The 19,136-nt window shown below is 48.1% G+C and overlaps 1 protein-coding gene across 2 annotated transcripts; it reads left to right on the top strand.

The window, feature by feature from the left end:
* The first annotated feature begins 76 nt into the window (after positions 1–76).
* LOC118392468 (N-acetylglucosamine-1-phosphotransferase subunits alpha/beta-like) lies at positions 77–19,132 on the top strand. Of its 2 annotated transcripts, XM_035784478.2 has the most exons (21): positions 79–373; positions 657–742; positions 890–1,009; positions 1,384–1,434; positions 1,890–2,092; positions 2,268–2,332; positions 2,532–2,666; positions 9,050–9,211; positions 9,517–9,696; positions 9,848–10,018; positions 10,218–10,341; positions 10,468–10,665; positions 11,292–12,466; positions 12,697–12,896; positions 13,211–13,430; positions 13,623–13,736; positions 13,836–13,921; positions 14,191–14,289; positions 15,142–15,309; positions 16,287–16,377; positions 17,132–19,132. In XM_035784478.2, the coding sequence occupies exons 1-21, from the start codon at positions 242–244 to the stop codon at positions 17,201–17,203; spliced, it is 3,852 nt and encodes a 1,283-aa protein (XP_035640371.2). In that variant the 5' UTR covers positions 79–241; the 3' UTR covers positions 17,204–19,132. The 2 variants fall into 2 exon arrangements, 1 of the variants encoding a protein (XP_035640371.2); XR_008062936.1 differs by lacking the exons at positions 16,287–16,377; positions 17,132–19,132 and having other exon boundaries at positions 77–373; positions 14,191–14,385; positions 15,142–15,287.
* The last annotated feature ends 4 nt before the right edge of the window (positions 19,133–19,136 follow it).

The following is a 19,136-nucleotide window of genomic DNA, read 5'->3' as shown; positions in this document are numbered from 1 at the left end:
TCCTAGTCGATAGAGGGCGTTATAGAGTTTTTTTAAAAGCAGCACCCGGAACATTTGTGTCAAGGCGCATCATCACCATAAAGGAAGTGCAATGTTTGGTTATGTGCTTTGACAGTTTTTGCGAGGTGTCATGTGACAAAGAAGACATCTTTCGTTTTGTAGTGTTTATTTTATATTAACTCCGATATGCTCCTGCGTCTTCGGTGAATGACTGAAGAGATATGGATTGCAAAGGAGAACCATGGTGATAATCAATTCAGTACTGAAACTCTTGCAGCGACAGACCTACACCTGTCTGTCCCATCGCTATGGACTGTACCTCTGCTTTGGAGGGATAGTCCTCATGATCGTCTCTGCCTTCCAGTTTGGAGAAGTAAGTAGCTTAGCTAGCTAACAAGCTAACCCTTGTCAAACGCAATTGTGTGTGTGTGTGTGTGTGTGTGTGTGTGTGTGTGTGTGTGTGTGTGTGTGTGTGTGTGTGTGTGTGTGTGTGTGTGTGTGTGTGTGTGTGTGTGTGTGTGTGTGTGTGTGTGTGTGTGTGTGTGTGTGTGTGATGTTACACTAAGTGAAGTAAGGCACGGCCTGTTCTGGCTGGTTATGTTGAAGTATACAATACATTCAGTGGTTAATAATATCATCCTCCTCTCTGTGTGTAGGTGGTGGTAGAGTGGAGTAGGGATCAGTACCATGTACTGTTTGACTCATATAGAGACAATGTAGCTGGGAAATCATTCCAGACTCGGTGAGTAACCCTCTCTGCCCGAGTGCTATCCACTACAGGGATAACCAGTGTTTCACTGTCTCAATTCACTACTACATATCCTTCCTTTTGTCTATTTACTGATTTGAAATGGATGTGTATCTTCTCTATGGTGTTGTGCCGCTGTAGGCTGTGCCTGCCCATGCCCATAGATGTGGTGTACACCTGGGTGAATGGCACGGACACCGACCTGATGAAGCAGCTACGCGGTGTGAGAGAGCAGCTGGAGGAAGAGCAGAGAACACTGAGGTACTGCACATGGTCACTGGGACTTCAGTTGCACGTCACGCACGTTAGGCTACACAAATAGTATTACGTGATTGCAAGCTGAACATATTTGTTTTGGTAAATGGCTGACGGAGAGAGGGTTACTGTGGTCCGCTGAATGTTATTAGCACGTAAAGCAAGTGGGTACTTATTCACATTACATGATTGAATCGTTCCCATTCATCCTGTTGTGTAGACTAGGGGACCAAATATGTAGTGTACTAATATTACCAGAGGGAGATTCTGTTAGCTCAAAAGGTCGATTTCCAATTACAATACTAGAACGTTCCCCAACAAAACATTCCATGTGTTAACGGGATCAGTGCGTTAACTTTCTGGACTGTTTGTCGCCATAGGGAACGGCTGGGGAAGAATGCAAGTGATCCGACTGAATTGCCAAAGGACAGGTGAGTGACTGGATAGAAACACCTGTACATTACTGTTGTTGTTGTTTTCACACATTCTTTACATCTCTAGCTCAATATGGATGCTTCCAAACTCTAAGGGCAGGGAGCTGATGATGAACCATCTTATTGAGACGCAAACTACGGTCGTCTAAGATCAAGGGTTTTTGACATCATTGCTGGTATTTCCTGTTTCTCTCTCAACTGAGTGTTTGTGAGAACGGGTCTCAGTGTTGTCGACCAATCTGCAACAACAGGTGGCTTATGACCACAGACATTAAGGCGTGAGATGCAACCACAGCACAAGTGGTACAAACTACAGCGAGACAGAGCAGGGTTTTGCACTAGCCGTAGTGGTTTGGTGGAAGTAGTGATGTTGGACTGGAGTTGTGGACACCGTCTTGATGTTTTGTGACCTTTTTTTCTTTCTCTTTATACGTCTGTGTTTCTGTTTGCAGTGTGAAGCCAGAATGTCTGCTGTCCCATTGTATCACAGCGCCCATGCTAGCCCTGGACCCGGCTCTGCCTGCCAACGTCACTCTGAAGGAGCTGCCGTCGCTCTCGCCCTCCTTCTCCGCCGCCAAGCTGCTGCTGCAGGTGGCCAAGCCCCTCCACCCCTCCACCACGGTGTCTGTGGTCGTCTTTCACTCTCAGGCTGATGGTAAAGAGTCATTGAAACTAACACTCCCAACGGGCACTCTACACACATGCTATTTCAGTTCACAGTTCTGCTACCCACTCAGTACGAGAACACCAATCATGTCATCACAGCAAAATCTCTCGCTCTTTCTCTATGGCTCTGTCTGTATGTCTCTCTCTTATTCTCCCTCCCATAGCGGACAAGGCCTACACAGACTCACCCCGTGAGGCCCTGAAGCGCTCTGTCTCTAGATGTTACCTGGTGAGTTACCTGACTCTCTATGCTATTAGAAGTTCTATTGCACCAGACGCAATCAACACTTCCTAGTCCTTTCTGATTCCAGCACAATTATATGATTGAGCATTTACCCCAGTTGGATACACTGGTCCTTAAGGATGAATAAGCAATGGACACAGTCATATGGTAACAATAAGCTATTGTGCTGTTGTTCCTCCTGTAGACAACAGATAAGGAAGCACCGGGTCTGGTCCGCATGCAGAGCCTGGCCTACCTCAGTGGCTTCCCAGCATCCTTCAAGGAGACAGAGCAGCTCCGAGTCAAACTGCCATCTGTTGTCACTGGCAAGATCAAACAGGTAAGACTAACCTAGATGGAAAAAGAAAAACAAATGACATAATCTATCAGGAAAACACAGTGCTAAGTCAAATACTCTATTATTTTAGACAGGGTGCTGTATCTGTTATTTCACTAGAGGGCAGTGTTTCACAAAATACAGTATGGCATTTTATCATATGAACACATTTGTTGTTTTCTTAACCAGGCACAGATATGCCACAACGTACTTTATTTAAATTTAATGAGAAATGCAGATTTTAGTTTAAAAAAAGAATGTACAATTCCAGGATATATTAATATAAGATATAATATGTAACTACATTCATATAGCCACAAGATGTCACCCTTGCTGTACCTCAGAATCCTGATTTGAAAGAGAGGCTTGTCATTGCTGTGCTCCAAACGTTTGTATATCAGACAGGATCCAGACAGAATCTATTGTGTTCAAACTGAACATAGACACCGTCTGTCTGCCATAACCACAGACCTTAAACAACATAATTATACCGAATTAAATAAGTAGTAACACTTAAGCAGACGAGGTCTCCATCTATTTTAAACCGATATTATGGTAGTAAAGAACCCTGGTTTAGTTTGGCCACGGGTTGGCTATCTAATCATTTTCTCTAATCAGAACTCTGAGATATTTCGGGAGGAGGAATGCCAGTAACAAGCCAGATTACTCTGCGATAACAACATAAAGCAATCCAATGATGGTTAACTACTGTAAAAACTGTAGTTCTGTCTCACCACAGGCATAGTTAGACTATATCCATACAACGCTACACTGAGTGTACAAAACATTAGGAACACCTTCCAAATGTTGAGTTGCACCTCCCTTTGCCCTCAGAACAGCCTATCAGTTGGGGGCATGGACTCGACATGGACTCGACAGTGCTTCCCACAGTTGTCAAGTTGACTGGATGTTCTTTGGGTGGGAAACTATTGCTGATACACACGGGAAACTGTTGAGCGTGAAACACCCAGCAGCGTTGCAGTTCTTGACACTCTTAAACTGGTGCGCCTGGCACCTACTACCATACCCTGTTCAAAGGCACTTAAATCTTTTGTTGAGACAATTCAATGTCTCAATTGTCTCGAGCCTTAAAAATCCATCTTTAACCTGTCTTCTCCCCTTCATCTACACTGATTGAAGTGGATTTAACGAGTGACATCAATAAGGGATCATAGCTTTCACCTGGATTCACTTGGTCAGCGTGTCATGGAAAGAGCAGATGTTCCTAATGTTTTGTCCACTCAGTGTATATCAGCCTTTTCTAATAACACTGGGCCAACATGTCACATTCCATCCATAAAAGTACTTTTATCTGTATGGAATTGAACAGCCTAATGCACATCAGAAATGGTCACTGGTGCTGCTGGGACAATAATAATCACTATGAATAAAAAAGGTCTTGGTCAACCTACACTACAACAGAAAGTGTTTGTGATCTGCAGACTCCTACAGTGAGCTCTCCTTATCCACCCCCTACTGCCTCTCTCCTTCTCTCCTCTCTCTGTCTCTCTCTGTCTCGTCGGGGGTCATGTGACAACAGAAGGGGATTAGGGTGAAACCCTATCTTGGGGAGCGGCCAAGGGGGTTAACATTAGAACAACTGTTTTGGGTGGCGTGGTGACAGGCAGCACACTGAAAGGTCACCAGGATTTTACTGACCGTCCCTTCTCTATCCCCCTCTGTTTCCTCTTTCTATTCCACCCACTCACTCCTTCTGTCTCACATAGACCTTTCTACAGCCCTCACAGGTGAGGTAGCCTTTATAAGCAGAGTGTATGGGGACTGGAGGTTCAGGAAGGCTGGGTGGGTGGGTGGGGGGTCCATCCGTCTGTCAGTAGCACAATGCAGGGATCCAGTTTCGGTGGTCTTCCTGGTGCTGTCGGGCCGATTCTGTGAAGAGGGATGAGCAGAATGCAGAGAGACTGTGGGGGAGAGAGGGATAAGCAGAATGCAGAGAGACTGGGGGAGAGAGGGATGAGCAGAATGCAGAGAGACTGGGGGAGAGAGGGATGAGCAGAATGCAGAGAGACTGTGGGGGAGAGAGGGATGAGCAGAATGCAGAGAGACTGTGGGGGAGAGAGGGATGAGCAGAATGCAGAGAGACTGTGGGGGAGAGAGGGATGAGCAGAATGCAGAGAGACTGTGGGGGAGAGAGGGATGAGCAGAATGCAGAGAGACTGTGGGGGAGAGAGGGATGAGCAGAATGCAGAGAGACTGGGGGAGAGAGGGATGAGCAGAATGCAGAGAGACTGTGGGGAGAGAGGGATGAGCAGAATGCAGAGAGACTGGGGGAGAGAGGGATGAACAGAATGCAGAGAGACTGGGGGAGAGAGGGATGGGCAGAATGCAGAGAGACTGTGGGGGAGAGAGGGATGGGCAGAATGCAGAGAGACTGTGGGGGAGAGAGGGATGAGCAGAATGCAGAGAGACTGGGGGAGAGAGGGATGAACAGAATGCAGAGAGACTGGGGGAGAGAGGGATGGGCAGAATGCAGAGAGACTGGGGGAGAGAGGGATGGGCAGAATGCAGAGAGACTGTGGGGGAGAGAGGGATGAGCAGAATGCAGAGAGACTGGGGGAGAGAGGATTGAGCAGAATGCAGAGAGACTGTGGGGGAGAGAGGGATGAACAGAATGCAGAGACTATGGGGGAGAGAGGGATGAACAGAATGCAGAGAGACTGGGGGAGAGAGGGATGAACAGAATGCAGAGAGACTGGGGGAGAGAGGGATGGGCAGAATGCAGAGAGACTGTGGGGGAGAGGGATGGGCAGAATGCAGAGACTGGGGGAGAGAGGGATGGGCAGAATGCAGAGAGACTGGGGGAGAGAGGGATGGGCAGAATGCAGAGAGACTGGGGGAGAGAGGGATGGGCAGAATGCAGAGAGACTGGGGGAGAGAGGGATGGGCAGAATGCAGAGAGACTGGGGGAGAGAGGGATGGGCAGAATGCAGAGAGACTGGGAGAGAGAGGGATGGGCAGAATGCAGAGAGACTGGGAGAGAGAGGGATGGGCAGAATGCAGAGAGACTGGGGGAGAGGGATGGGCAGAATGCAGAGAGACTGGGGGAGAGAGGGATGGGCAGAATGCAGAGAGACTGTGGGGGAGAGAGGGATGGGCAGAATGCAGAGAGACTGGGAGAGAGAGGGATGGGCAGAATGCAGAGAGACTGGGGGAGAGAGGGATGGGCAGAATGCAGAGAGACTGGGGGAGAGAGGGATGGGCAGAATGCAGAGAGACTGGGGGAGAGAGGGATGGGCAGAATGCAGAGAGACTGGGGGAGAGAGGGATGGGCAGAATGCAGAGAGACTGGGAGAGAGAGGGATGGGCAGAATGCAGAGAGACTGGGGGAGAGAGGGATGGGCAGAATGCAGAGAGACTGGGGAGAGAGGGATGAGCAGAATGCAGAGAGACTGGGGGAGAGAGGATGGGCAGAATGCAGAGAGACTGGGGGAGAGAGGGATGGGCAGAATGCAGAGAGACTGGGGGAGAGAGGGATGGGCAGAATGCAGAGAGACTGGGGGAGAGGGATGGGCAGAATGCAGAGAGACTGGGGGAGAGAGGGATGGGCAGAATGCAGAGAGACTGGGGGAGAGAGGGATGGGCAGAATGCAGAGAGACTGGGGAGAGAGGGATGGGCAGAATGCAGAGAGACTGGGGGAGAGGGATGGGCAGAATGCAGAGAGACTGGGGGAGAGAGGGATGAGCAGAATGCAGAGAGACTGGGGGAGAGGGATGGGCAGAATGCAGAGAGACTGGGGGAGAGGGATGAGCAGAATGCAGAGAGACTGGGGGAGAGAGGGATGGGCAGAATGCAGAGAGACTGGGGGAGAGAGGGATGGGCAGAATGCAGAGAGACTGGGAGAGAGAGGGATGAGCAGGGTGGTGGTGCTGAGAGATGGACAGTATTTATAGACGGTGTTAAACTGAGTGCGATGGTGATGAAAGCTGCCCCACGACCCCCATCTGCTCACACTGTCGCCTAGAAAATACTGCCCTCCGTTTGTGTGCTCCTCTAACTGGCATGTTGCCATCCACACGTGTTGTGTGTTATTAATTTATAGCTAACTTGTATAGGATAGCCTGTCGTTTATGCACTCGAAGTTAGAATGTGCAGCTGGTGTGTCTGTAGAGAATAGACTAAAATAGTAAATAAATCGAAGCCGTAAAGTACAGCTACATTCAAAGCCATGATAGTCACACAGTAGTACTATTTTGGTGGGAAATCCTTATATTTTTGTTTACGTGTATCCTTTTTAGGTCTTTCAGATTCTGTATTGAACAGATAGTGCGAGATAATGACCGTGGGGAAAGATGGAGAGAGATTGCATCAAAGGGCAGTAGACTGGGTTCAAACCCCGTGCTGTTGTGGGAGGCATGTGCCAGGAGCTGCGGCATTATCGCTAGACCAGCCAGGCCACGGGGAATCCATAGACGCATCATTTCCCCGTTCACCTCACTGGCCTTCATCATATGACTGGAATGAGCCCCTGGTTATATTGTAGGCCAGTTCTTCCCGACTGGTGTCCTCCAAAATATTATATAATTTTTTAAAGAATTTATTGTTGGACAGAAAATACTGTTAAAACACCAGGAAATGAACTCCAAGTGTTTTTTAATTTGGGGAAACTTGTTCCCAAGTATTCCCACGCTTAATAGAGACACGTGATCGTATACAAACGTAAGCAAGGTTTATAATGATGTTTTAGTCAAATATTACATATGTTTGGGCTCCTTACGGTCTATTTGCAGTCTACAAATGATTTGTAATTATGTTTTGGCCTGCCAGCCATCCTTCCAAGAACAAAATCAGCTGAATCTAGTTGATGATCCCTGCTGTAGAGTCTGAGACCCGGGGCGGTGATGGATCGATGATCGTATGACATCATGAAGCCTCCCTCCTCACTCAACACTACTGTGACGTCTTGCTCGGACTCTTTTTAGTTGTGTGACAATATTTACCATGTGTTCGCGCACATGGTAAAATATTTACTAGGCTCTGGTGTGTGTTAGACTCTTGTGACACACACAAGATCTGGTTTGGGCTACCCAGGTTAGGTATATTTAGGCTTCAGCTTTTTCCTTCCAGAGCATGTGGTTCAAGGTTTTAGTCTATTTGTGGTTTGTACGTATACACCTTTGTCTCAACTGACTAATGACGTTTTTAAACAGTGATGAAATAGTTTAAAATGTCAGGAGTAGGAACAGCAGCTGATGTTTGGATCCTCTGGTCACTATTGACATTGGCTCATGATAACGGGTACGACGAGACCTTAAATACTTCAACTAAACGCCTGCGTCTTTTGACGGGCTGCTGACGGGCAGATGTGGACGAGAATGTTGATGTTACTGCCAATAGCCAATGCCTTTCCGAGTAAAGCTATATAAAGCCATGTTTACTATTGTCTTTGTGTTACCGTGACATGGAGGTGCGTGTGTGCGTGCACTTGTACAGACACACGGAGCTGTGTGTTAACAGCTCCTATAAAAGGGGCTAATAAACATGGAAATGTGATCTCCAGTTGGCTGTCCCTGCCTCATCTTAGGGATTTATATAACAACAGGAACAGAGAAAAAGCATGTCAATGGCTGAGAGGGAGACGTGCAGCAGTAAGGTGTTTGGGTTCCGGCTCAGTGGTTTGTGGGCTGCCTGGAAGGCTAGGGACTAAGGAGATGAGGGAGTCGGGATCGATGGTCGTGAGAGGCAACAACTGAGATGACAAGTGCAAGGATACCGAGCCATGCCTTCCACTCCAACCCTGAGATCAATACCAGCTCCCCCACACAGAGATGACATCACAGAACTTTCCAATACCCCCCTCCCCTCCCCTCCTCCCTGCCACACACTCACACTCACTCTCGTTCCCATATCCACACAGGCATGATATTGTTTCGTACCTCTTGAAGCGTACAGTGGTTGGTGGCGACGAGTCCTCTGCTTGGATGTGGTCCATCCTTTAAACTGGCCACGGGTCAGGAGTTATAGGTCAACATCAAAATCAAATGGCTTTGAACCCGGCTCACGTTCAGCCTAGTAGTGTGTGTATTCACCCGTCATGTGGTGTCTTTGTTTGTCATCTCTGTCACACGGAATTATTCCCAGGGACAGGAGCGGTAACCAAAGTCACAATAATGGATTTTAGGCCCCGCTTCATATAATCTTTGACATGGCCACTATGTCTAAAGTGGTTCATAAAAATATGCCTGGCTTGATGTGGAGGTTGTGTCCTTGGCTCCAAATAAAGGCTGTGATATTTGCGTTGTTTTCTCATGGCGCTGCTATGCTGAGTAGCATCTGCTGTCTCTGTTGCCACACTGACAAGTCAGTGTTTCTCTCTCACACTCTCACACACTCTCACACTCTCTCACTCTCACTCACTCACTCATAGTTCCAGCTGTATACGGAGGCCAGTATCGCCCTGCTCCATCTGAACAGCCCTCAGGACTTTACTGACCTGACCCAGCAGGCCAAAAAGAACCTGACCCTGGACGGGAAAGAGCTGACCATCAGCGCTGCTTATCTTTTCTGGGACCTGACTGCCATCACACAGGTAGGACCTCACTCTGTCCCGTCACTCACTATCTATCAGGGAAGATCAACAGTGTATGTAAAGGTGAAGAGGAGCTCTAACTCTTGTTTAATGCAGTTGCACTGTTCATTCAGGGTGTAGTAGGTATCACTGAGTGAAACTAAACTGCTGGACTGAGAACTTCCATTGTTTTCTACCTATTCGACCGTGAGGATAAAATACAACGACATGTAGTGCTAACATTTTGGATTGGTCTCTTTTCAGAGCATAGTAAAAGCATGTCTCAGACCACTCTGCTCTGCTCTCTGCCCCCCCTCCTCCCCCAGTCCAAGCAGGACGAGGACGTCTCAGCCAGTCGCTTCGAGGACAACGAGGAACTGCGCTATTCGTTGCGCTCGGTGGAGAGACACGCCCCCTGGGTGCGGCACATCTTCATCGTGACCAATGGGCAGATCCCCTCCTGGCTGAACCTGGACAACCCCCGCGTCACCGTGGTAACACACCAGGTAACACACCTGAGACCTAAAGTACTACTCTCAGATATGATTGTTGACAATAACAGAAAATAAGGGATGTTGTGACCGGAGCAGGAAGAATTCTGGGCCTTTAGTTAGGAAAGAAAATCCAAGTTGCCATATGATTGTCTCTCCTGTGTAGGATGTCTTCCAGAACCACACCCACCTGCCCACCTTCAGTTCCCCTGCCATTGAGACCCACATCCACCGAATCCCAGGCCTGTCTCAGAAGTTCATCTACCTCAACGACGACGTCATGTTCGGGAAGGACGTGTGGCCTGATGACTTCTTCAGTCACTCCAAAGGACAGAAGGTCCGGGTCTAGACTTCAAGTGTTACTAGATACACTGTCTTGAATTTAGCTCACTAGCTCAAGTTTGTGCTAATGTAGACTCTTGATCATTTAATCTAAATAGCACGCTAGCATGCGATTGGGTTAGTTCTGCTATTTTGTATATTGTAATATTGTCTTAACATCCCTACTGTACCTCGCCTGTCCTCTCTCCCTACAGGTGTACCTCACCTGGCCGGTCCCTAACTGTGCTGAAGGTTGTCCAGGCTCCTGGATCAAAGATGGCTACTGTGACAAGGCCTGTAACAACTCCGCCTGTGACTGGGATGGTGGCGACTGCCTGGGTGACAATCTCTCCTTTATCCCTCCCTGTACCAGTCTGCCTCTTCTCCTTCTTCCCTTCTCTCCTCTGTCACAACTCGTCGTTCACTGAGCTTTCTATTCTTCCTCTTCTCCATCCCACCACACAGGATCTGGGGGCAGCCGGTTTGGGACCGCTGTGGGCGGAGTGGGTAATCAGCCCTGGCAGTTTGCAGGAGGTCTAGGTGGCATCGGGGGCGTGACCAGCTGTAACCAAGGCTGTGCCAACTCCTGGCTGGCAGACAAGTTCTGCGACCAGGCCTGCAACGTGCTCTCCTGTGGCTTCGACGTGGGCGACTGTGGACAAGGTGAGTGTGATCTGAAGTAGGGCCAGGAGTTTTTCTTAATCTCCTGACCTCAAACTCTGTGCTTTATTTATAACAAAGATATTGATGACTAACCCAAGATGCGTTATGTGCCATTTACAATGGGAGAAAATGAGCACAGTGGGCAGAACAAGCAAAGAGATGGGCAGTGCCAAGCACGAGCTAGCCAGATCCTATTTGCGCGTTTTATCATGCATTTACATAGTTTTTGTGAGGGAACGCCTATTCCTTGAAGTGCACATGTACAATAACTCAATTCTCCCTTGCACTCCTTTTAAACAACGTAATAAAAAAAAAAACATTGGCACAGTGTCAAGGCTACAAAACCTATTGCAATTTGTTCGTAACAGATTCTACTTTTGTGAAGAGAAGACTCTAAGATCTAATGTTTCATTGATGAGAAAATGTGCAGAATGTCGGCCAAGTGTTTTTCCTAATCTGGTCACGTTAGCTCATCCAGTGAGGTGGAAGAGCAGTGATAATCATGCTGTGTGTGTGTGTGTGTGTGTGTGTGTGTGTGTGTGTGTGTGTGTGTGTGTGTGTGTGTGTGTGTGTGTGTGTGTGTGTGTGTGTGTGTGTGTGTGTGTGTGTGTGTGTGTGTGTGGTAGATCACTTTAACCAGCTCTACAGCGTCACCCTGCTGAAGAACAGGACCTTGTACACCCTACCGGTGGGAGAGACCAGGCCATACTTCAGCTTTGCAGGTGTGGCTCGCCGGGTGACCGAGGCCCAGGTCAGCGACAACCCGGCCGTGCGCCATACCTCGGTGGCCAACAAGTGGAAGACGGTCCACCTGCTCCTCCACTCGGGCCACAATGCCTCGCTGGTCCACTACAACCTCACTGTCCAAGGGGATGACGACAAGGAGTTCTCTCTGACCTTCAGCGTGTCTGTGGACACCCGCCAGCTCTCCCAGCCCAACGTGTCCGTGTCCGACCCACTCCACAAAGATGGATCCAAAGAGGCCAAGCCCACCACCGCCACCGCAGAGCCTGAGGTCCCTTTCGAGGATGTCCCTCTGGAGAAACAAGGTCCCCGAGTCCTGAAGATGCCACCTGGGGAAAATGAGGTGATTGTGGATGTGCCTGCGCTAAATGTGTCCCTGCTACCGGCGGCCTTGCAGAGTGAGCTTCAGAGGCTGCAAGGAAAGCTCCTGTTGGGTGACATCACTATGAAAGGTTATAACCTCACCAAGGCTATACTGCTAGGGCCGTACAAGGCTCTGGCCAATCGGGGCCCCAGGTTAATACCAGCTGACCAGATCAAACCCCAGGACAACCCTTTTAAAGACCTAGTAGGACATGTGGTGAGGAGAGAGGCAGACACACCACAGCTAGTGGAGGCTAACCCAGTAGAACAACACACTCCAGAAAGAAACGGAGCAGAGAAGACCAAAGAGCCAGAGGGAACCGAGGCACCAGAGGAGGTGCCCAAGTCGAGCATCGTTGGTGAGAAAGAGAAACAGAAAGCACAAAAGACTCCAGCAACCCCCATCCCAGTTCTAGTGGATGGTGAGTTTCCGAAAGCCGCTAAAGCCCAGGACACCACCCCCACAGAGAAACCTCCACCGTCCTCCAAGCTGCTGAACACCCTGGTGGGCAGCATGTCCAAAGCTAAGGGCTCAGAGGGCCAATCGCAGCAGGCAGGGGCCGAGAAGGGACCGAAGGAAGGAGTAGAGGGCGCCCGGGGGGTTCCTGTGGGCAGGAAGCTGCACCACTACACCTCCTCAGACAGAGGCTTCCTGCCCTGGGAGAGACGGAAGTACTTCCAGGACCTGCTGGAGGTGAGCTGGGGTTGGGTTGTAATACTGTCACATGGTCAGTCAGGAAAAATCCTGGCTCTTGAGATGAAGAACAACCGTGCATTGGATTGAATCGCAAACACTTTACTCAGAACCGGTTTAACTTTTAATGTTCCAAATGTAAATGGGAATCTGAATGTTATCTGAATTTGATCAGAATGTTAATTGTGTATTCTCTTATTGCTTTCTGGCTCTTTCTATGGCTCCTATAGGAGGAGGAGCGTCTGGAGGGAGAGCTGGCGTACCAGGCAGACAGCGCCGCCGCTGGCCGGAAGCTGCAGGACACCTTCGCCGACTCCCTCCGCTACGTCAACAAGCTGCTCAACGGCCAGTTTGGCTTCACCTCCCGCAAGGTCCCCGCCCACATGCCCCACATGATCGACAGGCTCATCATGCAGGAGCTCCAGGACATGTGAGTAGCAGGAAATACTGGGTTAGTAATATACAAGACCGAAGTAGCTGTTGTGAGTGCTTGTCTAACAGGAGCACTCATTTGTTTACCTCGTTATAGTTAATTTGTTTTTTTTATTTTACTAGGCAAGTCAGTTAAGAACAAAGTCTTATTTTCAATGACGGCCTAGGAACAGTGGGTTAACTGCCTTGTTCAGGGGCAGAACGACAGATATTTACCTTGTCAGCTCGGGGATTCGATGTTGCAAACGCTCTAACCACTAGGCTACCTGCCGTTGCTGAACAAACTGATATGTGAATGTCTCCACCTTTCAGATTCCCGCAGGCGTTTGACCTGACGTCGTCTCACCGCGTGCGTCACCCGGAGGACATGCAGTTTTCATTCTCCTACTTCTACTTCCTGATGTCGGCCCTGCAGCCGCTCAACGTCTCGCAGGTGTTCGACGAGATCGACACGGACCACTCCGGCGTTCTGTCTGACCGCGAGATCCGAACGCTGGCCACTCGCATCCATGAGCTCCCCCTCAACCTACAGGTCAGTAGAGAAGTCTGGGTGTAGAAGATCAGGTCCCCCCCCGCGTGTCCATGTTGTCTATCATCGAAGGCCAAAGTGATCATAGGTCGGCACGTCTACTCTGAATACCGACCTTGGTTTACTCCTGATTAAAAGCTGATCTCAAACCAGTGGTACAGTGAGGTTAATGTGTTAGCGTGTGGCGTGTTGCAGGATCTGACAGGTCTGGAGCAGCTGCTGATCAACTGTTCTAAGACGCTGCCAACCAACCTGACCCAGCTACATATCGTTAGCCCTACACAGGAGGCATACTACGAAGCCAGCATGGTGACTACTCTACATTGCCTCTTTGCTGTGGCCCAAAAACATTTATAAGCTGTAGTAGACTTGAGGTGCAGAGACTGATTTGTGTGTTTGAATCCACAGCCTCCCGTCACTAAAGGTCTGGTGGTCCACTGTAAAGCCGTCACAGAGCGCATCCACAAGGCCTTCAAAGACCAGAACAAGTACAAGTAAGTCCTGTTCTAAAAAATAATAACATTTAAAAAATATGTCAAATGTGTGTAAAAACAAATGAAAATGCTGTAAAAACATGTATTTTTGTCCTCTGAAGAGGGGGTGGTTGGGTCTTTAAAAAAAAAAATAATAAAAAAAAATCAAGTCCTGTTCTCTACCATCGTCCACGGTCCTTAATCTATATATATCACCCATCCTACATTTTCTCCGGATATCCTGACCATATTTAAGATCACAGTAAACATGGAAACCTCTCCTTTGACAGGTTTGAGATAATGGGCGAGGAGGAGATAGCCTTTAAGATGGTGCGGACCAACGTGTCCCATGTGGTGGGCCAGCTGGATGACATCAGGAAGAACCCCAGGTGAGGTTAGAGAGTTGGGCCAGTAACCTTTAAGATGGTGCAGACCAACGTGTTCCATGTGGTGGGCCAGCTGGATGACATCAGGAAGAACCCCAGGTGAGGTTAGAGAGTTGGGCCAGTAACCTTTAAGATGGTGCAGACCAACGTGTCCCATGTGGTGGGCCAGCTGGATGACATCAGGAAGAACCCCAGGTGAGGTTAGAGAGTTGGGCCAGTAACCTTTAAGATGGTGCGGACCAACGTGTCCCATGTGGTGGGCCAGCTGGATGACATCAGGAAGAACCCCAGGTGAGGTTAGAGAGTTGGGCCAGTAACCTTTAAGATGGTGCAGACCAACGTGTTCCATGTGGTGGGCCAGCTGGATGACATCAGGAAGAACCCCAGGTGAGGTTAGAGAGTTGGGCCAGTAACCTTTAAGATGGTGCAGACCAACGTGTCCCATGTGGTGGGCCAGCTGGATGACATCAGGAAGAACCCCAGGTGAGGTTAGAGAGTTGGGTAACCGAAAGATCACTGGTTTGAACACTGGAGCGGCTGAGGTGAAAGATCTGTCCAGGGGCGCTGTACAATAGTGACCCTGGCCTTGACACCACTCCCTACCGGTGTCTCGGGGAGTTGGGATATGAAAGACACATTTCCATTACACACTTGTGTGTAACAGAACAAAGATGAGCACCCCCCCTCCAATTTTTAGCATTGTCTCTGTACTTTCTGTAGGTGTCCAGCCTAGTGCCTGCCTAATTAATATGTACTAGTACTTCCTGTTTTTATTGTTATACTACCTTTCCATATGACCATTTGACCATGATGTTGTTGACTATGATTTGACCACATCACTGTGTTTCCTCACAGGAAGTTCATATGTCTAAACGACAACATTGACCACAGCCATAAGGACGCAGGGACTGTTAAGGCGGTGCTGAGGGACTTCTATGAGTCCATGTTCCCCCTGACCTCCCAGTTTGAGCTGCCCAGAGAATACCGCAACCGCTTCCTCCACATGGGAGAGCTCCAGGAATGGTAGGACTGGGGTGGTTTATACTAGACAGAGGGGAATGGTAGGACTGGGGTGGTTTATACTAGACAGAGGGGAATGGTAGGACTGGGGTGGTTTATACTAGACAGAGGGGAATGGTAGGACTGGGGTGGAGAGAGAGAGAGGGGAATGGTGTGTGTGTGTGTGTGTGAGTGAGAGAGATTGAATATGTGATCTGCATTTAGTTACATTCTTTTTTCATTATACCATTAATTGGTGGCAGTGAAGAAGCACAATGTGCACACAGTACAAGATGCCTGTACAGATACTTTTGTCAATTGCAGTATCTGTCCTAAATGATAGATGGACAGATACGTTATCTTACTGTATTAGTGCCATGTGAGACAGAGGTCTCTCCCCATTTCTCCAAGAGAAGAATGAAGGATCCTATCTGTCAGCACCTCTGAGTGCAGCACTGCCATAAATGTTTGCTGGGAATCCAAGGGGGTTATAGTGGGATCCTGCTCTTATAGCACCAGGCCTGAGCTGGAGGAATCTATCCAGATACCGAGACTTTAAAATTAGACTCGTATGAGCCACACACATATGACACTCCAAGAGTCGCAAGGGTGTTAGTGAAGTGACAGGCGGGTGGTAGCAGAGGTCCCCTGATGTCACATTGTCACCCCTTTACCCTGTCGCCCTCTCGTCCTCTCCCCTGGAACCACAGGCATTTCATAATGACCTTTAACCCTGTCACCCAAGCCTAAAATATTTCATAATTGAGACTGGACTCTGAATATGGTAGTCGTGACTTTTGTCGAGTTTCTGTTTTGTATTCATTGATACTTCCCAAAAAAACATTTCACCCTGTCAATCACCCAATCAATTGTCATACTGGAGCCTAGGATCAGAATATGAGAGTGATGACTTTCAGAGAGATATCTGCTTTGTCACGTGTTCATTGATGGCCCAAAAATAGTTTGTTTATTTTTGCTGTCTTACTGTCTCTGTCTTACAGGCGAGTATATCGGGACAAGCTGAAGTTTTGGACCCACTGTGTATTGGTGACTCTGGTGATCTTTACTGTCATCTCCTTCTTTGCCGAGCAGGTCAGTAGGACTTTACACTGTCATGTATATTTCCGCCTCGCTAATATAAACAGCACACTTGTTGCTTGTGATTTAGCACTTAGTTAGCTCCAGGGCTCCATAGAAGGAGCTCTACAGGGGAACGTATCCCTCACTATCGGTTGAGCTTTGGAATGACTGAAATTTGCGTCACTGAAATGAGACTGAAACCTGTCCGTGTTGGACCGTGAGCAGTGGATGGTGGCTGAATGTTTTTTGTTGTTGATCATGGCACCTGTCAGATCTGAAGGGGTCGGGGTAAAGTTTCTCCTAATAAAGGTTAATCGCCAGAGTGACCGTGGAGGAATGGGCAATCCACACTCTGCACTGGGCCATTGGGACATGGAGGAATCTGAGGGAGCCGTCTTGTTTTTGTACCAAGAATCATCCCTCTCCTCAGGCTTAAGGCTCTACTCCTCCTTCCTTTTCCTTCCAGGCACCTGGTACTTTGTTTGTAAACTGCCTCTTGAAGTTGGAGAGCTGTTTACATCTCTGTGGTTTATCGGCTCAGGCCTGGACCAATAAACCACCTTCTGGTGACTTTACAGGACTTATGTTGACTCTCCCGAAATGCTGTTGCCCTGATCTGTTCAAAGGCAAGAAAAATAGAGCAAAAAGCTCCCGCTCAGAGCCACATGCTGACAGAGGAATGTCGCTTCCCTCCTTTTTCCACTCGTCTTTCAGTGTTTGTGTGTTTTGTGACGCAGTCCTTTGTGGTATTTTCTTCTTCCCTCAGCTGATTCTACTGAAGCGCAAGCTGTTTCCCAGACGCAGGGTCAGCAACGATGTCAACCCAGAGCGCGTGTGAGGAACTAGGGAAAGACGTCCTAATCCTCCTCTCTGCATCCACCCTCCTACCTGTCCCCTCCCTCAACCTCTCTCCTCGAGTTCAAATTGAGGGCCATGCAGGGGTAGGTGGTGAGCGAGGAGGGCTATCCCTATATCTCGAAACGTCCTCATCTGGGATTGCATCAGCATGGTTCAAGGAGAGAGGGACTCTTGTAAACAACGTCAATCATGTGTGGCGGGTAAGATGATTGACGGGCATCACCTGGCTGGGAGATGCTGGAGTGATGTCGTGCCAGTAGAAGAAGCCAGAAACCAGACACTTCTCTTCTCCTCCACCAGGGGTGCCAGAGGGACTTATCGCCCACACGCCACCAACACACCAGGCTGTGGAGAAGGACACTGACTGAGCCAACTATGTGCTAAACTGCTCCAGTCCAGTCAGTGTGGGCAGTGAGATTGATGTACTGTTAAAACCATGATCTGGAAGCGATTGGCGGGAGACACCATCTGTGGTGTGGGTTTACAGCACCTTAACCGTGAGAGCTGTAACCTTGCGACGCATTCCAGAGGTTAGGTTGGACACTATTTATTTTTTATTTTTTAAATTGAACCTTTATTCCACAGAAGGAAAAAAGGGATCGGGGAGGGGAGGGGGTTAATCAGAATAACAGGAATTATGCCATTTGACCTGTTTCACCATGTCACTCCTGGTCAATGTCTACATTCAACACAAGTGCCTTATTTTAAAGAGTGGTGCCAGAAGTATTCCAGTTAGACTGTATGACCTTGTTTACCCATTGTCCCTGCTTGCCTTTTAAATGTCTTGGTATGTACATGTCATAAGTGATTTCTTTCAAAGGCATGGGGTTTCTGGGTGAAAAATGCCACACCGGTTGTTTTTTAAAATCGTGAATGTTTCACACAGTAGACCACGCAGCGATCAGCCGTCCACACAGAATGTGTCCCTGTGGGATACTTTAAGTATAGCTCTGCTAGTGTCTGAAATTCAGATCTCTTCAGCATGCTCTGTAATGTCTGATTGTGTTGTTCAGTGAATGCGTTCCTAATGAATGCCACGGAATGTTAATTTAGCTCCACAAGTGTTCTACTACTGACCCTCAGTTCTTTTCTGATTCTATGGTCTCTCTGTTGAGCCTTCCATGCCTGAATTTGGTAGCTCTCCCCTCCGTTTACAAGCGATGCATTGTGACGTTAATTATGATCAAATGTGAATGATTGCTAGCAGCAGTAGAACCATGATGTTTTGCTGCCTTACTATTACTGAATATTTGTAGTGTTGGTGTACTGTGGTATGCAGTGTGCCAGATTACACAGCCTGGTCTCAGTCTGGGACACTCATTAGTATATGTAACCAAACGTAGCAAGATCACTTAAGGCAAATATTAGGAGGGTGAGCGTATATCTAGCAACCCAAAGGTTGTGTGTTTGGATCTCCAGACAATTTAAGAATTTTAATGAATTTGTAGCTACTTTGCTAACCCCAGCGCTAGCTACAAATGAATTACATACCATACTAAATGGAGTGCCACGGATTTATGTACAGAATACAACATGCTCTGAGACCAGGTTGAATTACAACAATGGGTGTTATCACTTTGGCTCATCCCAAAATCAAAAATAAACCTGACTCACCTAGTCATGAAACTGAATTTCTTGAATGGAAAATATTTATTACAATAATTTAACTTGTTAGTATAAAGATGTTTTACTTGTAGTGAACAGTACAATACCATGTGGCCTTTTCAATGCATAGTTTCAAAGTTCACCTTGAGTTCAAACCCTGATTGAACAAGAACAGGTGGTCACAATCTGAAGGCTCTCATTGGAATTCGACCTATCAAAAGGCCCTTTTTAGGGCCATATTCCTAGAGTAGGGGTTCTTGTTTTTCTTTGTTAAATAAACATGACCACAGGGGCGAAACATTCACACC

The sequence above is a fragment of the Oncorhynchus keta genome, chromosome 13 (genome assembly GCF_023373465.1).
Source record: "Oncorhynchus keta strain PuntledgeMale-10-30-2019 chromosome 13, Oket_V2, whole genome shotgun sequence".
NCBI lineage: Eukaryota > Metazoa > Chordata > Actinopteri > Salmoniformes > Salmonidae > Oncorhynchus > Oncorhynchus keta.
This window is presented reverse-complemented; position numbering and strand designations above follow the sequence as displayed.